Source organism: Pholcus phalangioides, unplaced genomic scaffold (genome assembly GCF_987345545.1).
Source record: "Pholcus phalangioides strain wild (caught in Gottingen) unplaced genomic scaffold, Ppha-v1.0 ptg000031l_1, whole genome shotgun sequence".
In the NCBI taxonomy this organism is placed as follows: Eukaryota; Metazoa; Arthropoda; class Arachnida; order Araneae; family Pholcidae; genus Pholcus; species Pholcus phalangioides.
This window is the reverse complement of record NW_028301621.1, coordinates 5,475,100-5,498,948: the sequence shown is the minus strand read 5'-3', so window position 1 is coordinate 5,498,948 and position 23,849 is coordinate 5,475,100. Positions and strand designations below refer to the sequence as shown.

The 23,849-nt window shown below is 37.1% G+C and overlaps 2 protein-coding genes across 5 annotated transcripts in view; both read left to right on the top strand.

Moving 5' to 3' along the window:
• Positions 1-9,210, top strand: part of LOC149067032 (erlin-1-like) — an 82,737-nt gene extending 73,527 nt beyond the window's left edge. For all 4 annotated transcript variants that reach the window (XM_089252837.1, XM_089252836.1, XM_089252838.1 and 1 more), the window contains 4 exons: positions 1,188-1,277; positions 3,871-3,950; positions 4,053-4,196; positions 8,791-9,210. In XM_089252837.1, coding sequence (XP_089108963.1) covers positions 1,188-1,277; positions 3,871-3,950; positions 4,053-4,196; positions 8,791-8,862 — 386 coding nt within the window. In that variant the 3' untranslated portion in view covers positions 8,863-9,210. The remainder of the gene's footprint in view (positions 1-1,187; positions 1,278-3,870; positions 3,951-4,052; positions 4,197-8,790) is intronic.
• Positions 9,211-17,443: 8,233 nt separating this feature from the next.
• Set1 (SET domain containing 1) overlaps positions 17,444-23,849 on the top strand; it is an 86,345-nt gene continuing 79,939 nt past the window's right edge. Inside the window, exon 1 of the mRNA XM_089253032.1 lies at positions 17,444-17,800. The gene's annotated coding sequence lies outside the window, so the exon portion shown is untranslated. The remainder of the gene's footprint in view (positions 17,801-23,849) is intronic.

Genomic DNA, 23,849 nt, shown 5'->3' with positions numbered 1-23,849 from the left:
CAGGTTGACAAGTCAGCCATAGCAGTGCATGTTCTGACCAGTGGTCACAACATTCTCCTCGCGAACACCCAACTGCTATCCAATGACATGAGATATTTTCCATGGATTTTTAGAGAAGCAATTTAAATTCAAAAGCACAAGAACTGCTTCAACAGAAAGGAAGAGAGGATGAAAATCAACAGTGCTTGGTTTCCCATTTTAAAAATGGTGAGATTGAAACCCAAGCATTATCTAGAGCCCTTAGGAACAACTTTGGTCAATTGGGAAAAATCTGGCTCAACAGACCAATCCAGATGAGGCAGTGCAACTCAAGCAGGGCGAAGACATAAGTAGTATCCTTTTGCCCACCGTTACGTAATTCTTGAAAATGTTCGCCACTCGTGCAAACGAAGTATTGAAAGACAAAAACTGTTCTTCACGTCGGCCAAAAACCCGAAAACTTTCAAATTTAATTCTAGTCTTTTTTTAATTTGCATGCACATTTTCAGATTTAAACTGCAGACCATGATGTTTTTTGACCTTAGATAACTGAACATAAATCAGTTATCTACGAGACTAATATTTAGCTATATAGGTTTAAAGAAATATACATATTATGACATCTATCAGGTCAGTCAAGAAACCACCTCTCAGGATCGTATTTTTCCTCAATAATTGCATTTTGAAACCTGAAGGAGGGTTTTCAAGATTTCGGAATTACCATAGAAGTTGTGTTATTAAAGCATAGTTTCTTTCATGCAGGGTGCATAGCTAACACCATGCACTGCAAATTACTCAGGAAAATGTGTTTTACCCCAAATGTATCCAGTTTTTTTGTTTTTTTTACACGCTTTCCTCATTTTTTGAATTCAAATATCTCAGCGAATATTGCACTTAGAATCATGGAATTATTTTTGTTGGCCTGAGGAGAGACAGAGCAACAATTTTCTCATCTGGTTTTTGAGCACGACATCCGTATAAGAAGTTACTTTTTTATTTTATTAACTATGCAACCCCTTGCAATAAGAATGACTTACCTGAGGTCCACATGTTATTCATATATTTTTTTATAATTAGAAGTATGCCTCTAGAATTAATGGTTTGTTAGTAACTTGTGGGGGGGGGGGGTGCAAACTGTTAGCCATGCACCCTGTATGTATATCGTTGCTTTACACCAGTTCTTTATTTCATCATTTCGTTTATGACAGATGCAGAGAAAGTGGCTGCTGTGGCTAAGATACAGTACGAACAGAAAATTATGGAGAAAGAGTCTCTTAAAAAGATGTCGCAGATTGAAGGTAATGACTAATATTTGTTTGAAAAAGTTATTGTTTATAAAATTTAAACTTAGGTTTTACCGTATTAAACAAGATCTTCCATAGAATTTCAAGGGATCGAGATACTTTTGATGAATGGAGGTTCAATTGGCATAATATGTGTAAAATAGTGTAACAATTTTGTTCCTTCTTTAATTGAAATAAAGTAAATAAAACCGAACTAATATGTAATTTATGTTTTTATGCTCAAAAAATTGCTAATATATTCATCACTTATATTAATAGTGGTACTTACTGTATATTAATAGTGGTCAGTGTGTATTTAATACTCTGGCTATAATGTAATGTTGAAATGGATACATATGTAAAGGGTTTCTGGAAAGGGCAGTCTCAACTTTGAAATTCTGTCTTAAAAACATGCATTTGAAAACAAGACATTTGAAATGTCTTAAAAACAGTGAATGATGAAGAATTCTTTGCACATTTGTTGGACAGCCTGTAAAACTTTAACTATCGAGTCTGACAAAATTAGGCATTGATTGATTTCAACGATAGATGCTGATGCAGTTAACAAACTATCATTGGCCTACAGATGCAGGTTCATGTATCCTGTACAAACACTCATGAATCTCTATTTTTTTCAATCAAGGTGTCGATTCTTTAAGAAATTTGACAAATGCAGAGCTGACATCACAAATCTACCGTATATACTTGTGTATAAGCCAAGTTTTTTTGTGGAAAAATTCGTTCCTCAAGTGGGGGGTCGGCTTATACTTGGGTCAGTTTTTGACAAGAAAATATCGACCCTCGCAATCAGTAGTCATTTTTGTAGCAGTGTTCGAGAAACTGGCATTATTGGTATGGGATATGTTCAAACCCCACAGAACCAATAATGTCAAAGCCAAGGCAAAGAAATCGAAAATATCATTGGCTTTGATATCAGGTAGGCTTACATCGATTGTGCAGGCTTTAGATGTGAGCATCAACAAGCCTCTCAAAGACTATTTGAGGAATTTGTGCATCTAATTGATGAATTCCGATGATAAAGAAACTACAAAAAAGTGGTGCCTTGTAAAAACCTGACATTGTTGACTAGTGTGCCAATGTGTACATGAAGCGTGGAATTCTGTTTTCCCCAAAATTATCATCTGATCCTTTAAAAAGTGTTGCATCAGCAATGCGATGGGCAATGATGACAGCCCAGATGAGGATAAAAACGAAGATGCAGCACCCTCTATGATGATCTGATGGATTATGATGAGCTTGTAGACTCAGATGAAATGGATTAAAAAGTTTGAATAATTTTCTATTGTAAATTTCTGCAAGTCTATATTTGCATGCAATCCTTATATTTTTCATGAAAATATAAGAATTTTTTTTTCTAATATTGCACCGATTTTTTCTGGTTGGCTTATACACTGGTATTTTCAATTTATTGCAGTTTTGGTGGTCCTGAAGGGGGGGGGGGTCGGCTTATACAATAGTATATATGGTAATTTGGCCCAGCACAGTGACATCTATGTATGAAATCTTCAACCAGGGTCATTATTTTACTTATAATAATGAATATAATATTTTTTTTCCATTTCTGCGTTAGACAAGTTCTGTTTAAACATGTATTTTGAAATCATGGGTCCAAAATTTTTTTGTAGTTGAAGACGTGTTTCTGCTTAATACAGTTTCCATTAAATACATGCTTTACCATATTTGATGGAATTACCTAAAAATTTTGGTAGAAAACTTTTTAAGTGAAACTTCATATTTTAAGTGAGATTAATATTTTTTATTTTTCATGGAAAACCAAAAAAAAAAAATTTTTTCCTGTTCGAACTCAGTAATGCATTTCACTTTTTGATCGAGGCTGACATTGATTTTCCTTTTTTTGTGGAGGGTGGGGGGGTTATTTCATCAAATGGAGTTTCCCAAAGGGAGCTGTACAATGAATCATGAATCGGGGAAATGCAGTAGAAGCTACACACCTCGTCACAGAGACAACATGGCATTTTGTGGGTTGGCTTTGTGGGGGAAGGGGAGCCAGAGTGATAGAAACAATTCTTTTTATGAATAAGAGGATGATGGTATACATGTTCAGAAGAATTTCGTTGAATGTATCGATCACGTATGGCATTGCAACAAATAACATATATTCTCCACAGTTTGATAACATTATTTTAAAAAAAAGCTAATACACACGTAGTGCAGCACAAAACTTTAGGCACAATACTAATTTTGAGTTATAAGTTAATTAATGTGAATTGTGAGGCTTCACATATTTTGTAAAGGAATCCTGTAATAAATGCAACACATCACAAAACTAAAAATCTTGAATATTTTTGTTAAATTTTAGCAAAAACAATAAAAATGCATGTCACAAAAGTTTAGGCAAAAATTTTAAGTATTCTCCTTTAGAAATCATTTGAATCATTTTTATAGCTTATGTGATTGCCATTGCTTTTTTATAATATCAAATGCACAAGGTTTACTCAATTTCTATGATCAATTTCGACAAATTTAATATGAAACATAAATGCAAAGATTTATCATTATTTTAACTTGATTGCTGTTGCAATTAAGTTTTCTTTCTTATAACCCTAATTCTATATTTTCCCTTTAGATGACATGCAGTATTCTCGGCAGAAAACTCGAGCTGATGCTGAAGCATATACCAAAAAGCAGATGGCAGAGGGAAATAAGGTTGGTTTTTTTTTTCAAAATCTTTCCTTTTTTTCCTTAACAGAGCTGCAGTTTAAATTGTGATGATTTCAACTCATAAATTTCCATATATAATTTTAATAGGCTCTGCTGACTCCAGAGTATTTGGAGTTCAAGCGCATGGAAGCAATAGCTAAAAACAATAAGATATATTTTGGTTCAAGCATTCCTAAGATGTTCATAGACAATGATAAAGTGCAGCAACAATCTTTTTTACCTGAAGAAAATGTGAGTCTATTAAGGAATTTCTTTAACACAGTGGTTCTTAACCGAGGTTGTGAGATAGAAAAAAAATTCAACATGGCAAATTCAGGAAAATTGAAATGATAAATTTTTAAAAATCCTAAATTATACAAACATTTTGGAACCTTATCCTTTAACTTGCACTTGTACAAATGTATTGCATGAAATTCGTGTTGAAAAAATTTCTTCTTTGATTAGGGGCATTCCTACTTGTTCTACGTTTCGATTGAGAAAAAACATGATTGACACCCATTGTATTTTGCGATTCATTTACGCCAGTAGTTCTCAACCAGTGCTCCACAGAGCCCCAGGGGCTCCTCTGCCACTCGAGAATAATAATAAAAAAAAACCCAATAAATTTAATAAACAAACAAAAAAAAAGAGGCCTAAAGGGTACCGCCATATAAATAATGTACTAAAAAGGGCTCCTCAAGTTAAACAGGACTCTGCCATAGAAATTATTCACTGAAAAGGGCTCCACGAGTCAGAAAAGGTTGAGAACCGCTGATTTACACTATTGTTCCTCGTGTTATTAACAGGCTGCTCTTAGATTTGATACTGTCTTGAGCAAGGACTGAGGAAAAACGTCAGAAAATGTAATCAACTGCCAAAAAAAACCATATATACAGGGTGCCCTGTAAGTCTTAATTTGGCCTTTATCTCGTCAACCATTCATTGTAGAGTAATGGTTTTAATTCATAAAATTCTCAAAATATGTTCAAAAATCACCCTGTACCAGTTATGAGAGTGATAGTGATAGCAACTGAAAGGCACTCAAGCTCTGTCACACTAAGCACATTGTCCCAGGGGAACCCTAACCATTTATTGTAGCTTGAACAAACTGTATATATGCATGGGAAAGATGTATAGTTCATTCATGTACATCACCATATAAATTATGGCAACTGTAAATAAATTGCAGGTTATAATACAAACAACTCTTCATAATCGGGAATAGATCTTGACAATTGATATGATTTGAACATCTTTTCAGGGATTTTCATTGAGTACATTGCAATTAACCTGGTTTCATTTGCGACTCCCTATTGGTAACTGAATAGGTTGTTCCAATCGCGCATTTTCTCCTCTCTGAACAGATGTATGAGTTCACTGTCTGGGCACACTTGACATCTAGTAGATCTCCTGACAGGCATGAGTGGCTTTCTATTAGGTTCCAGGGCTGTGGCTGTGATTTCCTTAGGATGCTGCGCCAGAAATTGGTCCAGCACGTACATATTTTACTTTTTGAATCCTTCCCGTTTCAGGATGCACTTCAGCCAAGGTATTCGCAGATGTTCTGCTGGCTCTCTGAAGTAGAAGGCTGTTGTCAATTGCAAAGCAAGTCCTTTTGTTACTGGGGATTGACCTATGAAGATTAGTTGGAAACGGACCATGGCCTAATACCAACACTATCATCTCACGTAACCACTTATGGTTTCATGGTGCAACATGTGGCAAAATTCTATGGGTTGATAAATCAGTCTCAGAGTTGTCGTCCAACCTGCCATTTATTCAGTAGATCCTTTCAAAGGATTGCTGTGGTGCAGGAAGCAGGTCATCTCTACTAGTTTTACTTTCGGTAGCCTCATTTGCAGAGGCATCAGCCAATTCATTGCCCCATTGGCTTATATGTGCAGGAAAGGCTTATTCTGTTTTGATTGCAGAGAAGCTTTCTTATTATTTTTTGAGTTTCAGTATGTCACAAAATGAAAGAATCTACACTTTTATATGGTTGCCCCTGTTCTAAAAACCCAATTTAGAAAGCCCTGTCTCTTCTGAAGCCAAGAAAATGCAAGTTCTTAAGTGCAGTATTTGCTGAGACATTTAAATTGAAAAATTAGAGAAAAGTTGGGAAAGAACAGCATAAATGAGGGAAAGAAACATTGTCTATTAGTTTCCTGTTTATTCCCAACTTTTTTCTGATTTTGAATTCAAACATCTCGGCAAATATCAAACTTAGAAATGTCAAAGTGTTTTTGTTGGCCTCAGAATAGATAAGGCAACAACTTTCTGATTCAGTTTTTTGGGATGGGTATCCATATAGGACAGGTTGCATTGACTTACAGGATACCCTGTACATTGTTGTACTGCTGGAATCAATGAGTGCAGAACTCATTGCAACTTTTTCCAAAATTTTGAAAATAGTGAAAAAACAAACTTTTTTTAGTTTAGTTTTTGAATTTATTTAAAAAAATATATATATTAACAGTAGTCCAAAGAAAAAATTAAATGCAGTAATAAGTTTATAAAAATTAATTAACATAATAATACTTTATGTAATTAATTACAGAAGAAAAAATAATGAAAATAAAACAGTATCCAAGGGGGTGTGGGATGACAAAAAAGTTAAGAACCACTGCTTAGTTTCTATGTATATGTAATTGATTTGTAATATGCCAAAATCATATTATCATAATTTCCTGTGTATAATCTGTGATGGCATATAATCTGCGTATAATATGTGATTTCATATAATCTGCTTATAATATAAATGCAAAAACCTGGAATTCTCATTTGTAATGAAATTTGGTTATAATGAAGTGATTTCTCTGGTCTCTTGGAGTTCGTTACAACGGGATTCGACTGTATTATAGCATTTCCACTTACTTGTCTGATGAAGAAAAATAATTATTCATTTGGACAGATGTGAGCAACAGAAAGCATTTGAATACTTACGGGGAAAATTGATTTCTCAACCAGTATTGAAGCTGATCCTAGACATGAAACAGCTACACACAGATTCAAGTGCTGTGGGACTAGCTAGTATGCTATTCCAACCTGACAAGACCAACAATCTGAAGCTAGGCTATTGTGTAAGCCAATGACCACATCCCAATGAGGAGAAATACTATTCAAGTAGACTTGAAGTGCTTGCTGTGGTTTGGGCTACCTTCTGACTACAACCATTGCTTGTGGGTTTAAAATTCACATTAGTTACAGACTGTTTAGCGATATTATATTTACAAACCCAGAGAAAAATGAAACTTCGAATAGCCCCCAGTAGGCAGAATTGCTCAGTGAATTCAACGTTAAAATGAGACGTTACCCAGGGAAAAATATGGTGCATGTAGATGCATTGAGTCAATTGCCTGTGCAAGAACAACTTAATCTTGTTCTGAAAGATTAATCAATCTGAAATTGATGCATCTAGTGCTGTCGAGTTATGTACCAGTTCAACAATGTATTGCATCTTCACTGAAATGGATAGAGTAGCTCTTATTCAAGTAAAGAATTATAGGGTATCATTTCTATTTTGAGAAAACTCTACTCAAAGTGAACAGTTTAATACAAGCATAGTGTTTCAAGTTTCAAACTAGTTAATGATGTACTTTATTACATTGCAGAAGATTGCGATAAGAAAAGAAAACTGTTTGTTATGCTTTGAACCATGAGAAAATACCTGCTGTGAAACATCATGATTTTTCAGGTCATTATGGTGTAGAAAAAGTAGTAAAGATGATTAGAGGGCATTTTTGATTTTCCAGAATGATGAAGTTATGTAAAACAACATGTGTGACAGTGCATGGTCTGTGCATTCACAAAAGCACCATCAGGAAAGAAACTGGAAATTGAACCCTATACCCCCAGGTAAAAGACCATTTGAGATTATTCACATAGATTTCCTAGGACCATTAATAACTAGTTCTCATCGCAACACTGAACTCTTGGTGGTTGTTAATAATTTCACAAAATTTGTTCATTTATGATTATGTCCTAATTACTCCATGAAAATTGAGCTAAAGTGCTTTGATGAATTCATCAATCTATGGATCTCAGCATCATGTTATAACTGATCAAGATACCTGCTTCATATCAAAAGCTTTTGAAGACTACTTTACAATAGCCGGAATCAGACATAAACTTGTTTGTAGTGAAAAGACCTCAAGCAAACGGTTAAATCGAGTGGATAAACAGAATTCTCATCCCCATGATAACTTCCTATGTTAAAATTGATTCACATAAAGATTGAGATCGAGTATTACCTGAAGTGCAGGGGTCAGTAAATTGAGCACCCAGTAAGTCCACTGGCAAATCTCTGTTTAAACTTTGTTGATGTTTTTGCCACATAAAGAGGCGTTGAACGATATTTCGTATTATTCCTTTAATTAAACAATAACTGAAATATATCTTTGATGTTTCATCATTTGAGTGATTTATTAGCTTATAGTTTTTAACATTAATCATTAATAAATGTATTTAATATAACTCATTTAATAACCCACTTAAATTTGTGAGGGAAGCATTTGTGATTTATCGTCGTATGTCCCTCTACACCAATTTCTAAAACTTTTTGTTTCATTGCCCCCTTCTTTAGAAATTTTTTCTCTCATCACCCCCCCCCCTCAACTTGAGGTAACCCATAGGATCCTATGTTATACCTGTAGCTTCTATCGCCCCCTGGACCCATTCCACCATCCACTTTGGGAAACTACACCATTCATGAATGTGATCAGAAAATGGAAAATAGAAACAATTTTGTTCGAATTTATTTACATTGAAATATTTTTTAGTGTAATCAAAATACAAGAGGTTTCCTCATAATTAATTAACACATGTTGATATTTGATTTTTTTTCTAGTTATGCACAGATGATGATGACCTCAAGTGTGCACATGGAAATCAGAATGATGAAAGACTATACAAAGTATAATTGTAATAAACTCATTTCGTTTCTGTGAGGTTCATTTAAAGTTATACATACAAAAGTTTGTTTGTGAAAGTTTGGTTCATTTGAAAAAAATTTTCACTCAAAATGTGTTTTTCAAAATATTGAATTTGTTTGATTTTTGATTTTTTTTCCCCCTTGTGTCTATAAAATTTTTTTATATTTTTTGTTACTTTATGTGTATCAATCATTTAATAGAATATCAATGGTTGATGTTCGAGGGGGACCCCCCGACTTGGATAGTTCCATTTGTGAGGATATTCTTATTTACATATCATAGGCTTTTTTTTTTCTTCAAGTCAATCATGCATAATAAAAATGAATTCATAATTTTGGAAGTTTGAATTTATTGATGTTTGTTATTAGAAACTGATTTCTGTAATGTAAAAAAAAAATCAAGAGAATAGTTTGTACAGTCGAATTCCATATATGTTATAGAATATGTTAACATATTCCATAACATATTCTATTTGTTATATAGGTCACGTGAATCCCATTTCATTCAGCAGTTTTACTCTGGCAGATAGAGATTATTCCTATTCAACCATAGCATTGATACATTTACAACATATTTCGTTCCCTTACATGGAGACACAGAACATTTTGCCATTGAACCATAATGCCAAAAAATTTTGAGAATGCCAGATTTGTAAGTGTGAGAACTTTGTTGTTTAAAAAATGTCAGAAAAAGCAAGGTTCAGTGAAAATCATCAAATGTATTGGGAAGACAAATATGAATCAATATCAAGTGATAGAAAGTGAATGAATAAAAATGGGGGAATTTACCTTTTTAAATGTTTTTTTCTCAGAAATTCCATAACAATAAAAATTTATCATTTACTCATTATACTAATTCAATTATCTGAGGTGTTTAAATATGAAATACATACAACTGAACTTTCATTACAGCTATATCTGTTCCGTTAATTTCTTGGAGTCAATATGTCTCTTTGTTAATACCATCTACTATGGTTTTGTCTTTCTTCAGCTCTTCTTTTACCACCATATCTGTATAGACATTTCTTGAACAACATTTAGCTATAAAGAAGGCTGAAATTTTCCTAATTTCTTGTGAAATCTTTTATCATTGTAAGCCTTTCCTTTTGTAAATGTTTCATTTTGCCTTTGTTTCACAGATTTTTTAATATTTCATCAGCACATACAATTTTATATAAAAGCTTGGAATTAGCCTAACACGTTTTTATATATTTTCTGTCCGATCCCAAATAGACGGGGTGGGGAAAGGTATGCTGTCATCTCGTTCTGCTTTGCAATTCTTTTACCTTTGGAGCTGCTGCTTGTCATCTTGATCCAGGCAATCAAAAATACTTCACCCTTGTAATTAGATTCACATCTAACTCATCTACTTCTACAAGCACTCTTATACTTAAATACAAATACAGTTGAATCCCATAACTCCAAGAGACCAAAGAAATCACTTCGTTATAACGAAATTTTGTTTCAAAGGAATTCAAGGTTTTTGTATTGTTCCTATGTAAAATTATCTGTGGGATTAGAAAAAGTGTTCGTTAAAATGAGATTTTTGCTATAACGGTATTCATTAAAACGGGATTCAACTTTACAAGGCAAAACAGGCAAAATGCCCAACGAGGTAGCTGAGAAAAAGATGCCCATAACAAATATGGATGTCATATATTTGAAAAATACAGCAAACCAATAAAAAATGTAATTACAAACAATATATATATACATTATAAAATATACAATGCCCATAAGAATATTTATGGTTGTCTTATTCTAAGTATGGATAGCTTCTCAATTTTCCTCAATATGTTATCGTATTTATTTTTAAAAGTGTCAATTGTGTTAGAATTTACTACCTCCGGGGGTAAGCTATTCCATTTATTAACACACCTATTGCATAAAAATTCCCTGCGACACTATAACCTAGAATTGTCCTTTACCAAGCGATACTGGTGTCCCCTTGTAAAAGCAGTTGATTGACAGCGAATCAATAAATCATGGTCTATCCTATCCATACCTTTGAAAATTTAGAACACTTCGATCATATCTCCCCAACATTTGCGTCCATCTAATGTAAACATATTCAAAAAATTAAGTCTCTCTTCATTACTCAAGCCACGTGGGCCAACGAGAACAGGCGTAGCTCTTCTCTGCACCTCTTCAATGAAGTCTGTCCCTCTATAGGTGTGGTTTCCAAAACCTTACAGCATACTCCAGTCCAGGACAAACTTAACCTCAGAAAAGCGGAAGAACGACTTTAGGAGAATGCAAAGAGACCTTTTGAAATTGAAACGGAACATTTTATTTGTTTTTTTACCACCGCTGAACGATGTTCAGAAAACAGCTGCTCTACAATGAGAATTCCCAAATCGGTCACACTGGTTGCTTTCGGGATAGTGACACCACATCGAACTCGTAAGAGAAACGTGGGTTCAAACCAAAATGAGCGACCATGCACTTGTCAATGTTAAACTTCATGCTCCATTCATTTGCCCATGTTCCAATCCTGTTTAAGTGGGTCTGGAGCAACTCCCTATCGCTTTGATTCCTAACTACCCCTATTAACTTCACATCATCTGCGAATTTGTTAATAAGCCTATCTATACCCTGACCAAGTTTATCGATAAGAAGTGAAAAACGTATGGGTCTAGGACACTTCCTTGAGGAACTCCACTAGTGATGCCTGTCCAATCAGAGAATTCCCTGTTCACCATAACACATGATCTATTTCTCAACCACGATTCTATCCAATTCAGCAAGTTGCTCCCAATCTCGTATAAACGCTTCAAGAGTTTACTATGTTGGACCCGATCAAATGCCTTCTGGAAATCAAGGTAAACAGTATATTTTTGCCCTTACAGAACCTTAGTCATGTGATCATAGAAGCAAAGGCGGTTAGTTATACATAACTTCTCCTTCCTGGACCCAGCTTATTATCCAACAATACACTATTCTCGTCTAGCCACTTCACCAATTGCTTTTTGAAAAAGTTACATTCTTCAGAAGGCTACTCATTGCAGTGCCATAGGCTGGGCACTGCCCTAGGGCCCCGAGTAGAATAAGGGGGGCCCCCCAAAAAAATTTTCATTGATTTTGCTTAATGATGGCTCTTTCAAGGAAAAGTGTCTCGTGGCCCCAAAAAAAGTAGACTACAGCCCTGACCCATTAGAAGTATACTATTTGGTTGGTCACACAAAAGATTACATATATGGTTTATGTGTTCTACTAATATTATTAATGAATCAAGATTATATACGGTAGTAAAAGTAAAACCCAAACCGTCTGATAATTGCAGTTGGTAAAACTGAAAGGTGTTGGTAGAAAACAAATACATGTAAGTTGAGGTAAATGTGATAAATCGGTTATTACGTGCATGATAATTGGATTTATATATACACTGCTGGCCACCGTAAATGCAACACCCTGAAGGAAGCATGCAAATAATATGAAATTTGCAACATGCATTAGCGGAGGTGAGATATGCACATGATTAGAATTTCAGCGAAGACGCACATCACGCGCGCCTGTGGCGCCACTTCAAAGCGCTATTTAAGGCTTGGAGATTTCGACGATTTGAAGTACGGCAATTGTGTTTTTCTTGTGGTTTTTTCAAAAAAACGATCAATTATGCCTCGTAGAAAACAGCGATCATCTTTTGATCAAGTACCCGAGTTCGACAGAGGAAGGATAGTGGCCTACCGAGATTGTGGATTATCTTTCAGGGCAATCGGTAGTCGTGTTGGACGAAACCAAACAACTGTAATGCGGATATGTGATCGTTGGATGCAGGAGGGTACGACGGACCGACGTGTTCGATCGCATCCACCTCAGTGCACCACTTCACGTGATGACAGGCGTATTGTGCATATGGCAGTGACGGATCGCTCAGCCACATCACGAACCATAGCACAGCACATTCAGTCTGTACCGCATCATCCAGTGTCTGCGCGTACCATTCGACGCCGTTTACAGCAGAGTGGTCTGTCCGCAAGACGTCCATTGCTTCGTCTACCCTTGACGCAGAACCACAGACGTCTCCGCCGCCAATGGTGCGATGAAAGAAGGATGTGGACGGCACAATGGAATGAAATTGTCTTTACTGACGAGTCACGCTTCTGTCTGCAACACCACGATGGTCGGATTCGAGTCTGGAGACACCGTGGAGAGAGGATGCTGAACAGCTGCGTTTTGCACCGCCACACTGGTCCTGCACCGGGTATTATGGTATGGGGCGGTATTGGATATCACTCTAGCACTCCTCTAGTACGCATTGCTGGTACTTTAAAAAGCCATCGCTACATCTCCGAGGTGTTGGAGCCAGTTGTCCTTCCTTACCTTCAGGGCTTGCCCACAGCCATATTTCAACAGGATAATGCGCGACCACACGTGGCACGCATTGTCCAAAGGTTCTTCGTCAATCGCCAGATTGAATTGCTTCCCTGGCCAGCTCGCTCTCCGGATTTTCGCCGATAGAAAACATGTGGTCCATGGTTGCTCAACGATTGACCCAGATTACATCCCCAGCTGCCACATCAGATTAACTTTGGCAACGCGTGGAAGCTGCTTGGTCTGCTGTACCCCAAGAACACATCCAAAGTCTCTTTGAATCAATGCCGAGGCGTGTAGCAGCGGTGATCTCCAACAATGGCGGCTACTCTGGCTACTGATTTTGGCAGGAACCACACTTCACAGAAGTCTATAAATTTAATCATTTGATGCTTGGTCAACATGTTATCTACAAAATAAATATTGTTGCGATATCTCTTGTCTTTCTTGGTGTTGCAATTTGGGTGGCCAGCAGTGTATATATATCTCACATTTACCATAACATATATACTGTATATTAAAACTGTTTAAGATGTGAAAATTAAATAGAAAATGATGAGCTTTTGAGTTAGATATACAATGAAACATGTATGAAACAGAACATCGAGAGACTAAAATAATGTTCAGTTTTGAACGGATTTCCATTTTTATAAAGGTGCAAATCAAAGCACTAATTATTTAAACAGACGTTCAAGACACAAGCTTCTGTTTCGTACCGTGGCCGTCTTAGGTTTCATTGTAAATAACATTGATGTCAGCTTTTTATTTATATTTTATCAAGTGGGGAAACAAAAATATGTGTATGTATGAATAAATAAAAGTAAACCACAAAAAAAATCAGTATAGAAGTGTGGACATGAAGAAAGCATTGGCTGAAAAAAGTTGCCAGTCGTCCCATATAGTTCAGGGACGTAGCCAAAAATTTTGTTTGGGGGAGGGGGACCAAAGTGATAGAACAATAAATTTGGCCATCTTTTTCCCTTTTTTTGGTCATTTTCTCATATTTCGGGGAGGGGAGAACCCCTCGCTACGCCCTTGATATGGTTAGCGTAGCTTTTTCCTATTATAATGCTTACAGCAAATGTTGTGAATGATGGCCAATGATGTGAATAGCAGTACCCCTTGACTACAAATTGATGATGAAAATATTCAAAATTGTGTGCTCATTTCGTCAAATCTGTTTAAAATGTTGTTAAAAACTATGCCAACTATGATGGTTAATAGGATCTGAGGAACAAATGTGAGTTAGTAACTACAAAACTTTTATTCAAGTATTAAAATGGAGAAAAATTATGTTCATGTTGAGCACTTAGTATTTTTAAGTATAAAACAAATGTAAAAAGAAAAGTAAAAAAAAAAATCAAAAAGAACGAGGAAGTCATCATAAAAGTTTCAAGTTCACCAAGAAAATAAGTTGAACGCTCACTTGAACTAGTGGTTGTAATTTTTGCATAGTTTTGCTACGATTATGCCAAATCGATAAGTTGGCATATCACTGCTCCACAAAGTTTCACGAAGCATTTCAGCAGTTGAATACAAAATGCTATTGACCACAAACGCTATTTCAATCTGCCCATCACAACTGTTGAAAATGTCTGAACATATTCATGGGTTTCACAGAACAGAAAAAAACCTGGTCAACTTGCCCCGGCCTTCCCTATACAGGAGTCAAGCTCGTACTCTTGAGGGATGCATTGTTTATGCGTATTTATTGAAGACGTAAAATGTAAAAAAAAACCAAATTAGAAATTTTATGGGAGCGGAGAAAAGTTTTGGCCAATTTTATTTCCCACGTCACTGATGATATGTACTTATCATATACTGATAAAATGACCACGTTACGTCACTTGTTACATTATCCAGGTCACTTCTCTGGTGCTAATGCCCCCCCCCCTCCATGATGACAATCAACATTTTAAGAAAAAATATTGTTTTCGATATCTCTAATGAAATGTGTGGAAAAGAAATGCAGTACCTTTTATGAATAGCTTTTTCTTAGCCCACTACATCAAGGATTTTCTGAATATTATGCAGAGGTGGAGTCTGAAGAAAGAAAAGTTTTGAGCTATCTCTTTACTATCCCACCTGGAGGCTATTAATGCCTCTATTTCAATGCCTCACACCACAGTGCACGAAATAAGGGAGGCAGGGTAGTGTTTTCAGTGGTTTATAGTTTTTTATGACTTTTCTTTTTTAGTTCACCTCAGCATAACATGGCGGGGGGGGGGGGGGAAAGGGGCATTGCCCCCAGCATGAAATGCATATATGTATTGAATATACTGTATATATGAATTGACATCATCATCGTGCCCCCCAGACTTCCAAGTCTATCACCGCCTATGCAGCATAATATCCAGAGAATGTCTGTTTCCTTGAAGTGCCTATATGCCAAAATGAGGACTTTTGTTAGTGAATTGGGGGGGGAGAGAGAATCTTCCCTTCTGCATCTGTCTGAAAGCCCACACGTATGGTCATTGCTTTCCCATATTTTACGCAGTCAATTGCTCCTCCAAGAGCCAGAATTTCAAGAAAATAATAGTTTTGCCCAATAAAAGTGGGGGACGTGTATTTGATGTTTGCTCCCATTATTTTGTACCCCCACACCATGCTACTCTGACTCTGTACTTGATCTTAATGGGACAAACCCTTACCCTCATTATTAGTCTCTTGAGAGGCCCTCCTCCTGGTTCATGCACTACAGTGGATCCCGTTTATAACGTTTTTCAAAAAAGCGTAGCCGTGAAACGCTCTAAATGGGAAATCTTAATGAGAATTAGAAATGGGACTGAGGACTATGGACTACCAGGAAAACGTTCTGTTTGGGAAGTTACTAGCGGGATCGGCTATATATGGAGTGTATTCCTCCTGTGAGGATCACTCACGCGACAGAAATGTAAACAATTTTGAACACCCCCCCCCCTTTCAAGAAATGGGATTAAATTATCAAATTTAGGGCCACAGGCATATAAAGGCCAATGCGCCGGCCGCTCCGCACATTTCATAATACAGTAACCCCCCCCCCCTTTTGCGGACACCGGCGGGAGAAAAAATATTAGTCCGTTAAACAGAGGTGACCGTTTATCAGGGGTTTGAAATGCATACTTTTATTATACAAGGGGAAGAGTTACTGTTCGCCGAAAAAGGAGCTTTATGCTGTACAGTGAAATCTCGCTACAACGATACTCGATATCATTGGCGTACGCAAAGAGGGAGGGGTGGTTTGGGGTTTTAACCCTCAAGCTGAGATTAGTATTATTTTGCAGGAAAAAACGTAAACCACCCCCGTTAAGAAAAAAAAAATTGATACCCCCCCCTTGAAAAAATTCCGTGTACGCCTAATGCTCGATATAACGATTAGTCTCTACAACGTCAGTTTTTCGTCTTGTTTGGAAATGTCTACTCCAATGTTAAACTGTCGCCTCTCGATATAACGATAGTCGCTGTAAACCAGTGTTTCCCAAAGTGGGCAATATCGCCCCCTGGTGGGCGATAGAACATACTGATTTAACATAGGATCCTATGGGTTTACTTGAGTTGGGGGGCGATGAGAGGAAAAAATTTCTGATGAAGGGGGCGATGGAACAAAAAGTTCGAGAGACTGCTCTAAACGATATTTTCTCTTAGTCCGCAGAATATCGTTATAACGAGGTTTCATTGTAGTACAAAAAATACCGTAGATTAGTGGGTGTTCGGAGAATATATATTTCTCAATCCTAAAAATTTACTTGGGCAATCCGCAGCTAAAGACCGTTTCCCTACGAAATCTAGATAAATATGTTATAATGATGGAGAACTATACAGGGAGCCTCCATTCAGTCCGGGGGACATTTGTAAAATACTATTTCCAATTCGAATATAATGCACAGTTCTCAGCAGCCTGGCTATTCCCTGAATAACAAAGCCGCTTGAAAAAAACTCTTAATGCAGCTTTGCTGATTTAAAATGATATTTTTTTAGATGTTCGTTTTGGATTTCTCCTGGAGAACGAATTCACGGTTACGGTTATAATCAAAGCTTTATACAGCTTTGGTCATAATATAATCCGGAAAAAAAACGATTTTGTTTGAATAAAAAACTTTCCGAGAGTTCAGTATATTGAAGAAAAAACCGATGATTCACGACTGATCAGTTTATGTTACCAGTTGTTCTTATTATATATATAAAAGCACTTTATACATTCAGTTGTTTTTATACCATATAAGCTATACTTTGGTCATGTACTTTTGCTTCACACTGGGTTTTTTTCTCCCCCTTTGTGGAAACTATGTTTGAGACGGATGGACCGCGTAATTACGACGACAGTCAGATTGTACTGTTTATTTATTATGTCTGTTATTTGTACTTATGGGTGATTGCAAGTTAAATTGTTTGAAAAAAACCTCACCTCGGGGATGTAATAAGCACTCTGTGTTATTTTGTTACGATAACGTCGTCGGCGATAACCACCATTTCTCTCCGCGATTTTCTTTTTCTGCCGAGTTAGATAGCAACATTAGGTGAACGTGTATATTGAATGCAAACACATACCTTTCTTCCGTGTGCATATATATACACAGGTAGATGGCTCCGTGCTGATGCGTGAGATGTTAATCGGTGGTTTATTAAGGCTGGGGTAAGTGTATACATTCATGCAATGTCCAATCTCTTCCCCCCCCCCACAAAAAAAAAATCTGCCAGTTATGACGCGCGTTACGTGATCGGTCGGACACGTTTCAGCTGTAAATGAACGTGTGTAAACGATGTACTTAAAATTGATAACTTGGAAATTTTTACATCATGGTCTTTCAAAGTTGTTCCTCTCATCATCTCCCCCCAATTGTAATTTTCATTGAAAAAAAAGTTAGTACCCCAAGTGCCTGAGCCGACCCACGAATCCAATGTTGTATTTCTAGTTTCCACCACCCACCTAATCCATTCCAGCGCCCCACCACAAGGGGGGAGGTTGTGATATCACATACCTTAGGAAACACTGTGTCAATAGGGATTTACACGGGGTGCCTTCATCAATCAAAAGGGTTTATCTAAGCATTAAGCTCACCCAGTGTTTGAGCAAAATATGTATAGCATATATTAGGGCCAAAATAGGATGTGGTAGCAGGCCAAAATAGGATAGGTAAGTGACAGCAGTTATTATCCTGGACAGCAATCTTGAGGGAGGCGGCAAATTTTAATGCAATGTATATATATTGTTATACATTCATCACTGTCATTATAGTGAAGAAGGATGGCGAAATTGCATTTGCCCTCGCCCTGAGAAAATCCTTATTACAACCTTGGCCTACATTGTTTAGTCAAGCAGAATCTCTGTTACTGAAGGGTACAGTTTGCTTCCAAGATCTCTTTAACTGCAGGAGTTGCCTTAGTTTGTAACTGATTAATTAATATTTGTCAACCATTTGCTAATAAAAAATAAAAATGGGTATTGGTAAAGCCATGAACAGGGTTTGACAAATCCCAGGCACCAGTTTACTGTGGCGACTAAGAAATTGGGATCGGTGCCTAAAATATTCTATGTACAATCACTAAACTGGAGCCCGAAGTCAACACAATTTTTAGAAATTATGTCAGCTTGTCTGAAAACCAACTCAGGTAAATTTGATAAGTTCTGAGAAAAAAAAACTGAAGAAACATTTTTTTCTACATTTTTTCATTGAAAAGGTATGCTTGACTCATAAAAAATTATCTAGCACCTAAATTATTTTATAATTTGTGAAACCCTGGCCATGGGTGAACGTAGAGAAGCACTTACTTTGTGCGTCACATCACATTGCTAGCTGAATACGTTAACGTAGGCTATCTTCAAGAAACGTTGACATTCCAAATACTCATAATCACTAGTTGTCCCCAAATATTAAGTCAATGGGAAGAAAAGTCCTTAATTTTTGCTAAAATCTCCAAAACATCTCTTATGGCCGGAAATTAAGCATTAACACATCATAGTGGATCTAAATGAATTATATGGGGGGGGGGGGGGAAAGAGGACTTTCAATATGATGAAGATATGAAACAAATATTCTTATTTATGGTCATAGTCAGCAAAATGTAATTTATAAATCAGGAAAGTAATTGTGATCCTTGATTTCAAGTGAAGAATTGAAATTCAAGTGGGCTTTGGTTGAGATAGATAGAAAAAATTATGGGAATGTTCTGGGAAATATGGGTAACACTGCTATATTCAGTACACCATGAAAAATTATTTGATTTTTAGCAAAAGTGCAGCTGTAGGTTTCATTTCCCGTCTGGCACAAGATGTTGATCGCTGAGTTTGGCAGTTATCAGTTTGATGGGCACACATTCAAAAAACATAGTAAATGCATAATCAAGTTAACTTATACTACTATCAAGTGATGTATCAAGATGGGTGTGTCACTAGGGGTGTTCATAAAAATATCATAATAGTTTCTGCAGAGAAACATGTATTTGACATAAAATCAGTCAAACAAATTTTAATGCTATGAGGGGAGGAGAAAAAATAGTTGCACTTTGCACTACGCCTGTCAGATTAAATTTGCCCGACGGAAGAAAATTGTTCCAGCCAATTGTCAGTAAATGAGAAATACATGGGCATAGGCGTATGCAGAATTTTCTTGGGGGGATTCAGATTTTTTTTTTCCTGAAAAATAACGCTATAATCTTGGCTCGGGGGGGGGGGTGTTAGAACCCCAAACCCCTCCACCCCCCCCCCTTTGCGTATGCCAATGTGCATGGGTTTCGCAGACCCAATCCATGCACTGGAGGATTAAAATACATTTCAAAATGTTGTGTAATTGGGCACAATGAGCCTATCATATCAACTTGGTCACCACCCACATTCAGTAAGGTTTTGAGTGAACTGTAGGATGTGAGACTGTTACTGACCTGACTAGATAAAAGAGCTTGTTTTACATTTTTTTGTACCAGGGTTGTTTGGTTATTTTTAAAAAATCCAATAAAAATGGCCTAAATATAATTTTTTTTCCTTGAAAAATATCATATTGGTTCATTATTAGCCAAAATCACTCATTCTTACCACATTTTATATTCTTGGGGTACATTTTGATGGTATATCTTTAAATTGCATAAGATGGTATAAGTGGTTTTTTTTTCAAAAAGTCTCATAAAGTTGCTTGAAAAATACTCATAGCGGGAGTTACTCGCTGTTGTAGACAAAAGAGTCAAATTCAAAATGAACATGCAACAAGAGCAGAGTAGGAGGACAGAAAAAAGAAAAATGGCATTGGAAAATACTTTTTTGGAATACCTTTAAAAAATGGCGGAGCCAATTGCAAACGACGACACGTTCTCGTTTATGATTGGCTCCGCTATTTTTCTTTTTTCTGTCCTCGTCCTCTGCTCTTGTTGCCAGTTCATTTTGAATTCAACTCTTTTGTCTACAACAGTGAGTAACTCCCGCTATGAGGAGTATTTTTACTATATTTCTCTTTTTTCTACTACCGATGAATCATATAGTTCCAAAACACATATAGCCGTGGTTCCTTTTTTGCAATTTTGGGTATACTAACGTAGGTCATTCAATTGTATTGCTCTATCTTTAGCAAATTCAGGAATAAGGATAGCATCACACATCTAAATGTAGTGGTGTATTATCTCACAAGGTTTTTCCCCCCTCACAAAGAAGCAGCAACAGTAGTGACACCATCCTGCTAAGGGCAGGTGGTCCTATAATCCAATAAAGACACCAGCTGTCCCTAAAGGACAGACTAGTGTAGTAGTAGTTACATAACCTCACAGACATTTTCATTTTCTTTCCCATAAGAAGTAGCACATCTCATACTGTACATCACCCAGTCTTAATATATTCAAGTTTTTTTTTATACTTTAACTGTTAGGCCCACTGTTAATCAAGGTTCTACTGTATAGTAGTAACAGATTTAAGAAAAATAATCAGCTATATACAGGGTGATAATAATTAAAGTCTTGACTGCAAAACTGTACAATAAGTACTAGTCAGAATGACTTGAAAATTTGCATGGATACTCCTGAAGCAATGGAAATTTCTTTGGCAAAAGGAAAAAGTACAAGTAATGCAAAATAGTGCAAGTAGATGATGCTGTACTTGGCCAGCAGTATAATCTATTTTGTGCAACCACATTCATTTCGGTACTTCCACAGCATCAGTGTGTGGATAGAACAACTTCTATCAAGATACTCATTGCAATACCAGCAGAGCAGCTGCTGAAGACCTATTTTGACAATAACAAGATAGCACGACACCTGGCCGGATGTCAGTTCGCTTGACCTTAACCCTTGCAACTTCTGGCTGTGGGGGTACCTCAAAATGTTACGAACAGTAGTCGGATTGCAAGCTCCAGTGTGTCCCCTATGCATTAGAAGTTTCTCAGGAATATTAACGTGGGGGCACGTTTGTTTTAATTAGAGATGTAAAATTCTCAAGAATAATCTTTTGGAGAATACAAGATATACAGAAGACTGGATGTTGTGAAGATATTTATTATTTGAGATGTTAATTTTTTAAGGAAGGAAAAAACTCATCTCTGCATCTACCGGGAGTCGAACCTGGGTCCCTCGATTGCCGGACGAGTGCTCTGACCACTAAGCTACAGAGGAGATTTTCCTTCACTAGAGCTTATATTGGAGAATATTCTTATCAAGGAGAATATTTGAGAATATTCTCTGGTACAACTAATATTATAAATAACTTGAGAATATTCTTATAGGTTCTTGATGAGAATATTATCCTGTTATTTATATAATAATAATATACACTGCTCAAAACAATTAGGGGAGCAAGCAAAAAAGTGAAGAAAACCGTGCGAGACAGCCACGTATTGGCATACAATGGATAGTACACGCGTATCAATGCGCAATACAGAAAAAAGACGTAAAAAAATTTGAAATTAAGCTTTAATTCTTTGAAAATATGGAAAAAACATGAAAAGATGATTTAGGGCAACAATTTGGTTACATGTAAACGATAAAAAGTACTGTTTAGACATGATGCATGAGTTTTAATAGGGCGTGTGGTCTCCTCGAACAGCTAAGACTGCTGCACACCTGTTTGCCATGGATGCGATGAGGTTATCGATCAGACTTTGGGAATACTGTTCCACTCCTCAAGAAGTGCGATCTGCAAGTCTCGGACAGTAACAGGCGTCCTTGGTCGCACAGCAATGCGTCGTCCAGATTGGATTCAGGTCAGGAGAGCACGCTGGCCATTCCATACGCTGTATTGTTTCAGCTTCAAGCATGTTCTCCACCAGACGAACTCTATGCGGTCGGGCATTATCATCCTGGAAAACAAAGGAATCTCCAATGGCTCCAGCGTAAGGGATGACATGAGGTCGCAGTATCTCGTCTGCATACCTTCGGGCCGTCAAAGTGCCATTCCGAATGATATGCAGGTCCGTACGTCCGCCTATGCTAATTCCACCCCATACCATCCAACCAGCTAGTCTGTATTGTGACCTTTCACGAACGAATGCGGGGTTATTTCGAGTGCCCCTGTCCCTCCATACCAGAGCACGTCGGGTGTCACACTCCAGACTGAATCGGGACTCGTCTGTAAACAGCACTTGGCTCCAATCATGTTGCTCCCAATCTCGATGTTCAGCAGCCCATCTTCATCGGGCCGCACGGTGGCGTGGGGTCAACGGAATGCAGACCATTGGCCTACGGATTTGGATGTCGACCGAGTTGATTTGATAACGCTCATCTGACTCCACTCTAATTAAAAGACGACTTGTCACAATCACCAAATTAATTTATTTACAAAAAATGCACACACACGAAAAAACATCAACATGTCATTTACACTCACTCGCAACCACTGAATATTTTTTCTTCTTTCCGTCGCTTGGCGCGCGTAACCTGCGTAGTCACTTTTTACGCCAAGCGTTGGCGAAACTCCGCCACACCTCATGAAGCCGATTACATACTGTTTGGCTGGACACCCTTCGTCCTGTTGCCAAAAGCAACCATCTTTGCAGCTGCGTAGCATTCTATGTTCTGTTTCGACGGACTGTTAACCGTATATATCGGTCATCAGTTGCTGTAGTGGCGCGTGGCCGACCTTGCCCTGGTCGACGTCTAACATTTCCTGTTTCTTGGAATCGATTCCACAGCCTTGCAACAACACTTCTGGCGACTCCAACAGCGTCCGCGACACTACGTTGTGTTTGCCCGGATTCCAGTCTGCCTATAACATGCCATGCCATGGATTCCGGTAAATCACGTTGTTGAGACATCCTCAAGTCACCTTGTCTCAAAAAAAAAAATACTGCGCAATCGAATTTCACAGTTACGGCAGTAAAACAGACGTTTCTGCAACATCCCGATTTCTGCCCTTATCTCCTTTTTCTGGTTTTTGACGTCATGAACTTTGATTTGTATATGAAGTTTTCTTCTTCCGTTTTCTGCTAGGCTTTAAATTATGAATGATTAATTTTATGTTACTTATCGGTATACATCTTTGCGTAATTTTGTGAAAACCATGTGCTCCCCTAATTGTTTTGAGCAGTGTAGTTACATATAATATCCTTGAGAATATTCTCTGGAAGGACTACTTTCATAAATTACTGGGGAATATTCTTATAGAAAATAATAAGAATTATTCTAAAGTTATTAATAGTAGTCCTTCTAGAGAATATTCTTCAGTTACTAAAATCTTTCTAGAGAATATTATCAAGAATAGATGTAATAAC